This window comes from Suncus etruscus, chromosome 14 (assembly GCF_024139225.1).
Source record: "Suncus etruscus isolate mSunEtr1 chromosome 14, mSunEtr1.pri.cur, whole genome shotgun sequence".
NCBI lineage: Eukaryota > Metazoa > Chordata > Mammalia > Eulipotyphla > Soricidae > Suncus > Suncus etruscus.
In genome coordinates this window covers 49,964,613-49,977,547 of record NC_064861.1, presented here as the reverse complement: position 1 = coordinate 49,977,547, position 12,935 = coordinate 49,964,613, and the positions used below count along the sequence as shown (strand labels likewise).

The 12,935-nt window shown below is 47.5% G+C and overlaps 2 protein-coding genes across 2 annotated transcripts in view; one reads left to right on the top strand and one right to left on the bottom strand.

Annotated features, from left to right (window-relative positions):
* Nucleotides 1-369, top strand: part of CES1 (carboxylesterase 1) — a 29,047-nt gene extending 28,678 nt beyond the window's left edge. Inside the window, exon 14 of the mRNA XM_049786110.1 lies at nt 54-369. Coding sequence (XP_049642067.1) covers nt 54-237 — 184 coding nt within the window. The 3' untranslated portion in view covers nt 238-369. The remainder of the gene's footprint in view (nt 1-53) is intronic.
* A 10,931-nt stretch (nt 370-11,300) lies between these two features.
* Nucleotides 11,301-12,935, bottom strand: part of SLC6A2 (solute carrier family 6 member 2) — a 44,690-nt gene continuing 43,055 nt past the window's right edge. Inside the window, exons 11-14 of the mRNA XM_049786072.1 lie at nt 12,621-12,721; nt 12,102-12,269; nt 11,835-11,906; nt 11,301-11,362 (exon numbers count right to left, since the gene is read on the bottom strand). Of these exons, the coding sequence (XP_049642029.1) occupies nt 11,339-11,362; nt 11,835-11,906; nt 12,102-12,269; nt 12,621-12,721 (365 nt within the window). The 3' untranslated portion in view covers nt 11,301-11,338. The remainder of the gene's footprint in view (nt 11,363-11,834; nt 11,907-12,101; nt 12,270-12,620; nt 12,722-12,935) is intronic.

The window sequence follows — 12,935 nt, the reverse complement described above, 5'->3', positions numbered from 1 at the left end:
GCCTGAAACCCTTCTGTCTCTCTGCCAAGGACTTTACTAGGCTCTATTTGCAGGAACCCCAATGGGGATGGACTGCCCCACTGGCCAGCTTATGACCAGAAGGAAGGTTACCTGAAGATTGCCCCCATCTCCCAGGCCGCCTACAAGCTCAAAGATGAGGAAGTGGCTTTTTGGACAGAGCTTAAGACCCGAGAGGCAGCACTGACACAAACACACACAGAGCATGTGGAGCTGTGAAGGGGAGCAGGGGGAGCCCACGGCTGGAGTGCTCATAGTGCTCAAAGAAGCCCTGCACTATGGGGCCTGGGCAATGAGTGCTCCAGAAAAGAGTTTGGGGCTGGCCCTCCACATGAATAAATCTTCCAGAGACCAAAACTAAGTGTGTGTCCTGACTGGAGAGAGGAAAGCGAGGACAGGGGAGAAGGGAGGAGCAGGGGTGGGATGGGGAAGAGAATGTTCAGGAGTGGGGAGAGGGTTGGAAAACAGGAGAGGGGTTGGAAGAGGAGAGGAGGATGAAGGGGTTGGAAAGAGAGAGGAATAAGGGGATGGGAGGGGGAGGAGTGGGCTAAGGCAAGGGAAGTGGGTGAGAGAAAGGAAGGAGGGAAGATGGGATGATGAAAGGGAAGAGAGGGAGGAGAGTGGGAGGATGAAGGGAAGGAGAGAAGAAGAGGGGAAGAGAGGGCTAAAGAGTGGAAGGAGGAAGGGGAGGAGAGAAGAGGTGGGGGGAGAAGAGAGGGCTAAAGAGTGAAAGAAGGGGGAGGAGGAAAAGGAGGAGATGGGAGGATGAAAGAGCGAGGGCCCATTTGCAGAGTGCCCCCTTGTGGACGATTTGACTTGCATGCTGTGGGAATTACAGCTGCTCTCTCCACACTGATCCTGGCCCTCCTGCCATGCTGTGGTGCAGTGTCCCTTCAACCCACATGCAATTAGAAGTAGAGCCAGTGGCAGTGATGAGAGCTGTACCTAAACTGGGGTGGTTGGGTGAGCACGATGACCCATTCCCAGGTATGTTGCTCTCACCTCCTTAGCACAAGCCTGCCACCATTTCCACTTGTGCGGGCTACTCCTCTGAGCCCCACTTAGAGCTAGGCCATGGCCACATTGCACCTCAATGACCAACACCTCTGGGGATGCTCCAAGTGTTTCCCTCAAACTCAGTCTTTCAGTGTCTTAGGACAATACACTCAGGGTGGCTCCGTGGCCCAGCCCACATCACTGAGGGGTCCCTCCCTGGAGGAATCAACTCAGTCAGATTTACACTGCTGGACTATCTCTGTCTGTTATAGACTATTGCTGTGTGTGACCGCACGTCTCCAATTTCTGACAGCCCTAGAGTACCACCACGGGGCTTGCAGGCCTGCCACAGAGCAAAACAAAGGGCAAAGGCAAGAGTGGGTTACACTCACAGGAAACGTTGACTAGGATAGAAAGACTACACACAAAATGGGAGAAACTATTCACTCAAAATTCACCTGATAAAAGGTTAATATCGAAGATATGTAAGGTTCTGGTAAAGCTTAGCAAGAAAAAAAAATAACCCCATCCAAAAAATAGAAAGAAAACATGAACAGAAACTTCCTCAAAGAAGAAATACAGATGGCCAAAGACATATGAAAAATGTTTCACACCATTAATCGTCAGGGAGATGATGCAAATCAAAACAGCAATAAGATATCATCTCACACCACAGAGACTAGCACACATCACAAAGAACAAGAACAACCAGTGCTGGGCGGATGCAGGACTCTCATTCATTCTGGGCGGAAAGGAACTCTAATTCACTGTCGGTGGGAATGCTGACTGATCTAGCCTTTTTGGAAAATAATAAATAGTCCTCAAAAAAACTAGAAATTGTGCTTCCATATGATCCAGCAATACCACTCTTAGGAATATATCCTATGTGCCCAAAAACACAATGATAAAAGCTCTCTGTATTCCTATGTTCATTGCAGTACTATTCACAATAGCCAAACTCTGAACACAACCCAATAACAGATGATTGGCTAAAGAAACTGATACATCTATACAATGGAATTCTACACAGCTGTTAAGAAAAATAGTCCTGAAATTTGCTTATCCATGGATTTATATGGATAGTATTGTCAAATACTGTAAAATTGCTTTACTTTTTTTCTGTCAACCATTCTGAATTAAATAGCACAAGTACCCTCAATTACATCACACCTGACCTCAGGTGATTATGTTAAACTCTGGCTAATCATAGTGGCAGGGGAAAGAAAAGGAAGAAGTGTGGCTTGCTCAGTAAGATTCAGCAGCTGTTCGACATCCATTGGCTGAAATATATGTTTTTCAAAGTGACTATGTCTGATTTCTTGTGAGAAATTGCAAGCTGAGATCCCACAGAATTATCCCCACGGAATGGTGCCTGAACAGGAACATGAAAACTTTAAGACAGTGAGTAGAGTAACAAATTTCTTGGGGTACTGAATAACAATACTGGTATAGCCATGCCAGCCTCCTCTTGCTGCACTGAATATGATATATCCTCTACTGGAATATTAGAATACATAACCCCCTTCTGAGTTGCCTCATGCTGCTCTGAAGTATTTACTAACATTTTTCAAGATGAAATGAACGTGGCATTTCAGTTAAAAATTCTCCCATGCACATGCCCCAAGAAGGGGAGAGTGCTTTTACAGTAGAGAAGAGTTCTTACTCAAAAGACTTTCTTTTTTTTTTTTTTTGATTTTTGGGCCACACCCGGTAATGCTCAGGGGTTACTCCTGGGTATGTGCTCAGAAGTTGCTCCTGGCTTGGGGGACCATATGGGACACTGGGGGATCGAACCGAGGTTCGTCCAAGGCTAGCGCAGGCAAGGCAGGCACCTTACCTTTAGTGCCACCGCCCGGCCCCTCAAAAGACTTTCTTAAGGCAGGCACTGGAGCCAGTGAGATAAGCAAAATTAATGTGTTAATGTTGTCTGACGAATTTGTGCAGGATACACTCAAAAGACTCTCCCAAGGTTGGTAGAGGACCCAGAAGAATGAGCGATGCAGAGATGAATAAGCCAGTGTTGGCAATCAAAGTCTTAGGTTCTGTTAAATGGTTCAATGTTCAAAATGGCTACAGATTCATTAGCAGAAATGACACTAAGCAGGATGATTTTGGTTCACTGGAAAGCTATTAAGAGAAATCCCAGGAAGTCTTAAAACAGCATTGGAGATGGGGGAGATTGTGGAGTTTGATATTGTGAAAGGACAGAAAGGTCCAGAAGCTTCTAACATACCCGGTCAGAGAAATACCAGTGCAAAGCAGTTGCTATACTCCCAATGGACATAAGGTTCTACCAATTCAACATTTGGCCTTGCCCAGCGGAGGTCTCTTAGGCAGGACAGAACCAGGAAGTGAGGGGAGCGAGCTGAAGACTCAGAACAGTGTCCCAAATGCTGGTGCCCACTATCCTTTTGCAGAAGGCACTTTCTGAGAGGCTCGAGGCCCCTCAACCAGCTGCAGAAAGTTAAGAGAACTGATCAACTGTGGATGTGTGTATGTCTGTGTTGTAAGCAAAACCTATTCTGTATCCCTTGAACACTTTCTTTTTTGGCCTCGGAGTATCCCCCCCTGTATCTTTTTAGATTCTTGCTAAGAGAGATAGTCACCACTTGCAACCAAGTTGACTATATGAAGTGGCTTCAAGTGAATCTTTGACTGGTGATTCTGATTAGTAGCCACAGGAGATCAGCATCTTCCTGACTGCTCTTCACTGACAGATTGCTACATCAGCTGATCACTATCCAATATTTCTCCCATACATGGGCCTTTTTGTGTTGAGGGTTTTTTTTGGTGGTGGGGGGCACACCTGGCAGCACTCTGGAGTTACTCCTGACTTGGGGGACCATAGGGGATGCTGGGGATCAAACCTGCATTTGTCCTGGGTCAGCTGCATGCAAGGCAAACATCCTACTGCTTTGCTACCACTCCCGCCTCTTTTTGTGTGTTTTTATTTGTTTGTTTGTTTGCTTTTGGGGGGAGGTCTTTGTAACAAATAGAAAAGGGGGAATTGTTGTCATATACCTGTAAAATAACTTTATTTTTCCCTTTCACCTTTTCTGAGTTAATTAGCATGAGTATCCTTAATTACACCTGACCTTTGAACTCTGAAATAAAAAAACAGACATGAAATTAGCAGGTTTTCTTGATCCGTTTACACAGAGTCAAATACTTTTTTATTCCTCCAAATCATCTTCCAGTTCCCCTGTAAGGTCTTTGCTCATAACCCCTGAGAGTCAAGAAAACTCACTGAGGGCACAGGGCCAGCTCTGTGATGTGCCATACAGGGTGAAAACAACAGGGCTCCTTATTGGGAAAATTAGAATTTCACGTCAGTCACAACAGGCAGTAATGCAACCATGGGGTCTGTGTATGTTTCTATGTGTGATTGGGGAACAGGGACATCTCTTGATAGCTGGACTCTTAGTGCAAAGTGATCCAGTCCCCAGGGTAGTTATTTAAAAGTCTTTATCTGATTCTTGCCTTCGTCTCTAATTTTACCTCAGCTCCCTTCTGACTTATGAGCCTCTGCTGCCCTCATGTGCCCAGTGTCAACATAACTACTCTTGCTTTGCAGATGTATCTAGGGCCCTAATCCAGCCCTGCCCGGTGGCACTGGAGAACTGTGGTGTGGGTAAACTGACAGGTCCAGGAATAGCATTTAGGCTGGTCTCCTAGTTTTTTGCAGTTTATAGATTCTGACCCTTGCAGAAACTGTCTGGGAGGAAGCCTCTCAAATCTTATTTCTCCAGCAAGTTGAGATTCAATATTTCCTGGTATCAGAATTCAGTATTTCTATTTATTATTTATTTATTTATTTATTTATTTATTTATTATTTATTTTTCGGGGGGGTAAACTCAAGGGTTGAATCCTGGCTCTGAGCTCATAAGTAGCTCCTGGAAGGCTCAGGGGACCATATGGAATACTGGGAATTGAACCCAGGTTTGTGTTGGGTCCTCTGTGTACAAGGCAAATGCCCTACTGCTGTGCTCTCTCCCCGGCCCCAGAATTCAGTATTTTTGCGTGAAAGACAGAATACACCCAGTTGCTGGGACTTTTCTGTTTTTTGTTTTTTTTGTTTTTGTTTTTGGTTTTTGGGCCACACCCTGTGACGCTCAGGGGTTACTCCTGGCTATGCACTCAGAAGTTGCTCCTGGCTTCTTGGGGGACCATATGGGATACCGGGGGATCGAACCGCGGTCCGTCCTAGGCTAGCGCAGGCAAGGCAGGCACCTTACCTCCAGCGCCACCGCCCGGCCCCACAGTTGCTGGGACTTTTCTAAGGCTCAGAAAACCCAACTCTGGTTGGGGATAAAAAAAAACCCAAAAACAAACACAAAAAAAACAACTCACAGCATTTCTCTGCAGAAAGTGTAGCCCTGGAAATGGATATGGGTGGCGAGTGCACAGCAAATTAAGGAAGGGTTGTTTTTTGTTGTTGTTGTTGTTTGTTTCTGCTTTGTTTTGTTTTTAAGGAGAGGCAGTTTTCAAAGAGATGGTGACAGGCCCTGGGATGTAGTTAGGTAGGATGGAGTGATGGGACACTTACTTGCAGGTCACAGAGGATGATTGAACCTAGGGAGGATGAGGGAGAAGACAGAGCTTGGCTGGGTCCATGTGGAGCTTTAGGCATGCAGCAGGCACTAGGTTCCTCACCTGCTCATTTCTCTGCCCTCATGGAGCTGTGCACTCCTCAAAAACTGCTCCCTTTTTGGTTTCCAGTTCCTTCCTCATACTGAGTAGAACTGGGTAGTTGTCATGGATGAATGAAGAATAGGTATGCCCAGGATATAACAGGACAGAATCAATTAGATAATTTCAACCTGACAACCACCATTTCTACTCCCTAGGCTCAGGGCAAAAATGAGGGTTCAAATGATCTGGAGGGTCCAACCATCTCTCCCAGTTCTTTCTGGATCCCTGTCTCTGCTTGGCTGCAAGAGTGCAGTGCCCCTGGTGGCAAATCAGTTCCAATCTGGAAAATTCTAGGAACAGTGGCACAGGCAGGCCAATGAATCTACTAATTAAATGCCTGGGGCCCTTGTCCTTGTCCAAGGTGCTGATTTTTTAAGGGTTAGGTTGTGTGTGTGTGTGTGTGTGTGTGTGTGTGTGTGTGATACTGGGGTTTCAATCATAGAATGTATACCACCCTTCACCAGTAGGATCTTCCCACCACCAATGTCCCCCCTTCCCCAGTTTCTCCTCCACCCCAAACCCTGTCTGTCTCTCAGACAGGCATTCTGCTTCTCTCCCTCACTGTCATTGTCATGGTAGTTGTCATTGTGGTTAGTATTCTAGTTGCACTCACCACTCTTGTGGGAAGCTTCATCTCATGAACTGGTCCTCCCAGCATTCAGCTCTATTGTCACTGGATATTGTTTCTGTAGTGTTTTTATTTTTCTTATATCCCGCAGATGAGTGAGATTATTTTATGTCTATACCTCTCCCTCTGGCTCATTTTACTCAGCATAATAGTCTCCATGTCCATCAATGTATAGGCACATTTTATGACTTCATTTTTCCTAAGAGCTGCATAGTATTTCATTGTATAAATGTATCACAATGGAAATGGCATAGTTGCTGTGCTAAAACATCAGTCCTGACCTCAATGGAGCATTCTTGTCTCAATGGAGCATTTCACTATCACATGGCAGGAGATGGGGGTCAGAATCTCTGGGTTATAGGAGTCCTCTGGGAGACTGTGGGCCAATGGCAGACATGTAGCTGGCCTCTGGGAAAGTACAGCCAATCAGACCCTGCCATAACACCATGGCACCCAGAGCACTTTTCTGAGCCTACCCACCTCACTCCAGGGAGCACTAAACATGATGAGAGGAGATGGCACTTTATCCACAGGATTTCGGGCGACCTGGGGAACTTTTTTAGCCTTCAGCCTCCTCTTTTCTCCAGTGGGCACATAGTTGGGTTTTAAGTATCAGGACAGCAAATGAGGTTTCTGGTGGGAGACTGGGAAGAGCCAGTCTTGCAGGTGGGTACTGGGAATATAAACTGTATAAATTTTGAAGTGTAGATTTCTATTTAGACAGGTTAGGGTCTGTAGTATAGAATGAGTAGTTTGTGTATGGTATGTAGTGTAGACTCATATGCTGTATAGAATATGTGGTGTGTAAACTACATTGCATATGTAATGTAGATTGGTTATGTTAAAGTATAGCTGTATAAAGTGTAGTGTAGACTGTGTAGGCTGTGTAGAGTAGACTGTGGGTGGTGTATAGTGTAGACTGAATGTGATATGTAAATAGATTGGGCTTGGTATAGAGTATAGATGGGTAAGGTGTATAGTGTAGACTGGATAGTTATGTAGTATAGTCTATATATGTTGTGTAAACTGTGTGATTTAGACTGAGTTAGATAGTGTAGACTGGGCAGTGCAGGCTGGATAGGGTATGTAGACTGTGTATACTGGGCAGGTTATAGAGTGTAGACTGGATAGGGTGTTATAGACTGGGTAGTGTAGGATGGATTGGGTGTGTAGATTGTAGTATAGACTTGGTAGAATGTGTCCAGCTCCACTATACCAATGACTGAACATCCAGACTCATACTTTTGGGCTGAGTCTTTCTGAGAGTGGCCCTAGGTCCCCTGAGTCCTGTGTGGGATCTCTCATTATAATAATCACCTAAAGTGACTCTTGCACACAAGCACCCAATTAGAAATTCAGTATGACTGCAGGCTCAGAGCCCCTGGAAATAGAACAGACAAAGCCAAACCACTCACCAAATGACATTGGCATCTACTCTCTATTGGAACTAAAACAGTGTTTCCAACTCAGAGGTAGAATCATAGACTCTCTTCCTCTGGTCTCTGGGCTGGTGGTTATGACAGATATTCAGGTGAGAGGTGGCTCGCTGTGACCAGATGCTCATCTTCATTCTCTGGCCACTGGACACAAGCCAGTTTGCCTTCCCTGAGGTGTCGGCAACAGTTTACCACTGTGGCCAGAAGAATCCAACTCACAGACACATGATTCGGGGAAACCCTTTATTATTCTGAACACAGATGACTTTTTCCATGAAGACAACTTTAAAGAAATCCACACTGTACACAGATATCAGCATGACATGGGAGTGGCCTGTGACCCAGAGACTGTGTCCTTGAATAGTCCTTATGTACACAGAAGTGGAGGGATTAAGGGAAGACACAGGTACCTCCAAAACAAGTGTCTACAGCCAGGACTGTGACAAGCCCAACAACCGGGCATGCTTAGTGCCCCCATCCACAGAACCTGGTGTTCTGGGGTGGGTGAGAGCATGGCAATGTAGCATACTCAAGACCCTCAGAACCAAAGGTCTGGATTTTCATTCCTAATACCAAGAGTTTCTGGTACCTGTTGCAGAAATAGTAGAGAGGGGGGCTACTGAATGCCTAGAGAAAAAAACCCACAAAGTCTAGAGACCAGAAATCTGATGTTTTCCTGCTCAACAGGTAGATTAACTCTGACACATCTTCTGGCAAAAGATGCACTTCTGGCCTGTACACTGGGCACAAGAGCATTGTCCTGGAGACATGAGTTTGTTTTCTGGCGGATCCTCTGATTGACAGGCAGACAGAACCCTTGTGGTGATGGAAGCCCCGAGAGGTGAAGCCTCTCTTTTCAGGATCCCCTACTCAGCATAGGGGCTATCAGCATCCATGTAATGTAACTGCTGTGTTGTGCTGGTTCCTCTATCCCACATCCTCTCTGCTTTCATCTCCACTCTACATTTCTTAAAGGAAACCAACTTCAAATGAAATGAATGTGGTGGGATTCTTTACTAAGAACTGACTTCTTTGGTAAGAAGGCTTTACTCAGCCTCAGGGGATGGCAGCCAGTGACTGGCCCGTGCTTGGGCTTGACCACATCCCATCCCCATGAGAATTAAGGCATTTCAGGGAGGATTTTAATCCCATATGATATTGGCAAGAGTTGGCAGTGGCCCTCCTCTCTGGCTCCTCCTTTGGTTTCAAGGAGCGCAAGTAACAGGAAGGAGAAATAGCTAGGTTGAACATGATGGTCAGAAACAGATTGCTTGCATTTTGTGGAAAAGTAATAATGTTCTAAAAGTTGGATAAAATAGCAAACGTGTCATAAACAGTGCACAAAAACACCCAGACTCTGGGTAACTTCTGCTATTAAAAAAGGCAAAATTATGGCAGGTAAAAAACACTCCCTCTACTTAAATGTGGGTACAAGAGGGACCAGGTCTCCTACATCTTTAGCAGATCTTCCAGGGGCCTCCTGCTTATCTCTTCCCAGACAGCACCATGGCGATGGTTTGACATGGGCAGGATAGCACCATGTCTTTCACTCATCAGGCAGAGAAGAGTCATATGTGTGCATGTGTGGGTGGCTAGAGAGGAAACTGATAATGGGGGAGCTGATGTGATCCCCCAAGCTGTTCTGAGGGTACATTCACTCTCTAGATCCCTCAGTACCCCTGTTGCAAAGAGCAGCCTTCTCAACCAAAGCAAGCAGAGGAACCAGTTCTTCTTGGCAGTCAGCTAGATGAGACAAAATGACCATCCTCACCTGTCCTGTCTCCTGACACACTGTTCAATGGCTAAGGCTCCACATTCACTCGATGGTAGCTCAGTGTGTACTGAACAGCAGCCAGGATGGGAAGGCCCCATTGGACAAATAATTTCAATGTGCTCTGGGTTGAATGTGGGGTATCAGACAAGGTTGTGCCGAGGAGTATTGTAAAAGCTGAAGGATCTTGAGTGGTAATAAATAAAAGACTGAGGTCTTAGTTTTCTCCCCTGGACATGTGGAGATAGGAGACAGCCAATGGTCATCCTGGTAGGTGAGTGGGAGCCCCAAAGGAGGGAATGAGCCCATTGTCTCCAAATCAAGACATTATCTCCCATTTTCTGTATCCCACCTTCTCATTCCACATCCTTGTGCATTTTTAGATCCTATCTTGTGGTGTGTGTGTGCTCCAAGCCACCTTGGCCTGTCTCAGACTTGAAGCTGGATTTGTTTGTACCACTGTTCTCGATAGAATAACCTCAGCACACTGATTCTCAGACCTCCCTGCCGGTTCCCACAGGCTGCAGGTTGGATGATTAGGGCTCAGGGACACCCTAGTTATAGGCAATTCCTGAATGTGTTTCCCTATACCCCTAAAGTGGAGTAGCCTCTTGTTTTGTTTGAGGGACATTGATTCTTTCTCAGAGGTTCTCACAAACAAGATAATAACCCGCAGGTCTAAATTTTCAATATGAACTTAAGACACTCCCACTAGCAAGCATAGCTCCAGGAACTCCAACCAATTCTACTACCAGAGGATGCCACCTGCAAACAGGTGTGGGAAGTTTCTGTGGGAATGCTATGAAAGTGCCTACCTTGTTCACCTTAGTGAGACAATCTCCCCTCAACCCAAACCCCCTGGATTGCTCAGTGATTGGCTTTGACCTGCACACTCAGGTACCATGATCAGTCTGGGAACGAGACCAGGCAGGTTTCAGAACCTTCCTGCCTATCTGAGCTCGTGGTTTCTGCCATATGGGTTTCTCAGGGGAGTTCTGCCATGTCTGGGATAGTAAATAAACACAACAGCTTGCCCCAGGAATCCACCTGGCCCTATGAGGTCAGTAGAGAGCCCCACAGTGATAAAGGTCTGATCTCCACTGACTGCCCAGGTTTTCAGGGAGATGTGGGGTGTTGGGGTGGGTTTGTTGGGGTCCACAGGCCTGACAAGAGGGCAGGTTTCCTAGCCACATCCTTCTCCATACCATTCATAACACTGGGTCTTCTGGCCACCATAGAGGGAAGAATGTTCCAGAATACACACAAATCAAACCCAGGTTAGCCAGAGTGAAAACCATGACATTTTCTGCCCATCATTTCCCAAAGCACTCGCAGACTTTATGAAAGGGACAAGTACCTACAGGTACCCCAAGAGCTGGGATAATCTGGGCAGGTGAGCTGATGCCCACCAAGGTGCTTCCTTAGTCATACCTGGCCAAGTCTGTGGTGGTGTTTGGGTTTGGGGTATCAGACCCTCTCATTGCTGGGGGCACCAAAGGTCTCTTCTGGGCCCCAAAGTACAAGCCCAGTCTCAGGGCATGGCTCCCCAGTGGCTGGGGCTGCCCCCAAACACAGAGGTTTGACAGAAGCAGTTTTTGGCTCCTGCTCCTCTGTCCTTCCTGCAACATTCCCAGCTCCTGGCCAGACGAACAGAAGGTGACTAAGAACCACAAAATCAGGTGCAAGGAGGGAAAGAGGAAGAGGGGTCGGAGAAGACATCTTCCAGAGCAGGACCCCAACAAGATGTCTGTCCAGGGAGCAGTGAAGTGGGTGCTCATCAGGGAGGCCCCAGGGGCTCAGATGGCCAGCCAGTGCTTCAGCTGCAGAGATGAGGGATGGCAGGAAGAAATGTAGGGTCTGGAAGCCCCTTTCTTCACAGACCCCCCCTCCCACCAAGCAGGCAGAATCTTTTTGCAGGGCCTTGGGGTCCAGGGAGGGCAAAGCAACTTCCATAGCTAAAGTTTAGGAAATCCTGGGACCCTCAACATTTTGATGTTGCTAGGAGTCTGATCTAAAACTGGGGTCCCTGGAGACTGGGGCAGCTACATGGACATTGGCCCAGAGTGCAGATTTATGGGGCAGGAGGCCATGAGGGATGAGGGGCCTATGATTTCCTCAACAGGGTTGAGTGACACTTCGGGGACATTTGGAAGGAGAGAGGTCCGAGGGGAGGGGTGAGGACAAGCCCTCTCCTTCAACCCTACAACTCGGTGGTGGTTTTTTTGGGAACTGCTAAGGGCACAGTAAGGAGAACTCCCCACCCCATCAAACACAGCTGGGCTCTGGACTCACCTGGAACTGTCGAACATCGCGCTGGGCCACCAGGTGGTGCTCATTCTCTGGCGTGACACCATATGCCAACCTCTGTGCACCAGAGAAAAGGGCCCTGGCCTCAGTGACACCCCACCAGCACACCCCTTCCATGTCACTAATGTGGAAACTGAGGCGTGATGGGGCAGTAGTAAAGAACTGGGCCAGCCTAGGGGCCCATGCCTCACCCCAACAGGAAGGACCCCTCCCGGCCTGTCCCCCCATTTCAGCACCTTCCTTTTAGCTCACCTCCCAGAGGGTGCCCCGCAGGGTGAGGAACTTGTAGACGACGTAGGTGGGTACCAGCACCATGGAGGACAGCGCCACGCCCCAGCCCACCCAGTTGGCCCAGGGCGGGAAGACGTATTCATCATAGGTGAGCGGCTTGGAGTTGATGATGCTCACCACCACCACGAACTGCAGGCGAGGGAGGTGAAGCAAGAGAAGAGTAAAGCCAGGAGGAAGAGATGGGGTGCAGGGGAAAGGAGAGGGGAGGACAGAGGTACAGAGGGAGGAAAGGGAGCAGAAGGAGACAGTGACAATGGCAGAAAAAGGTGAACTAGGCCAGCTGAAAGGTATATATAGCACAGAGGCCCTGGCCCCAAAGGTTAGAGCCATGCTGGGCCCAGCACCCTAGGACACTCCCATTCCGAAAAAAGCACCCCAGGACACCCCAACTTGGAACAACACCAATAGGACACTCCATCTAGGCACAACACCCCCAGGACACCCCATCCTAGGAGCAGAGACCCCCACCCGCCTACGCACCAGAAGGAAGGCAGGGCTGACAAACTTCCAGCATAATCTCCAGTACAGGCCGGGCTTGAACCCCATCATCTGCTGGATGTCGCTGCTGAATCTGTCCACACCTGCACACACACAAACACATGACCAATCCACTGAGGCTCTGGCATGATGGACCCTGCCCTCAGCAGACCTCAGAAGTCCCCAACTCATATTCAGAGGGGACAGGGTTAGAGAGGCATGTGGGGTTCACCCCAGGCTATACGTGGGGGCCTGACTCTTTTTTGAAAAGCATTTTGAAAAAGTTGTTCATTTATTTTACAGTAGTATTGGGTTGCA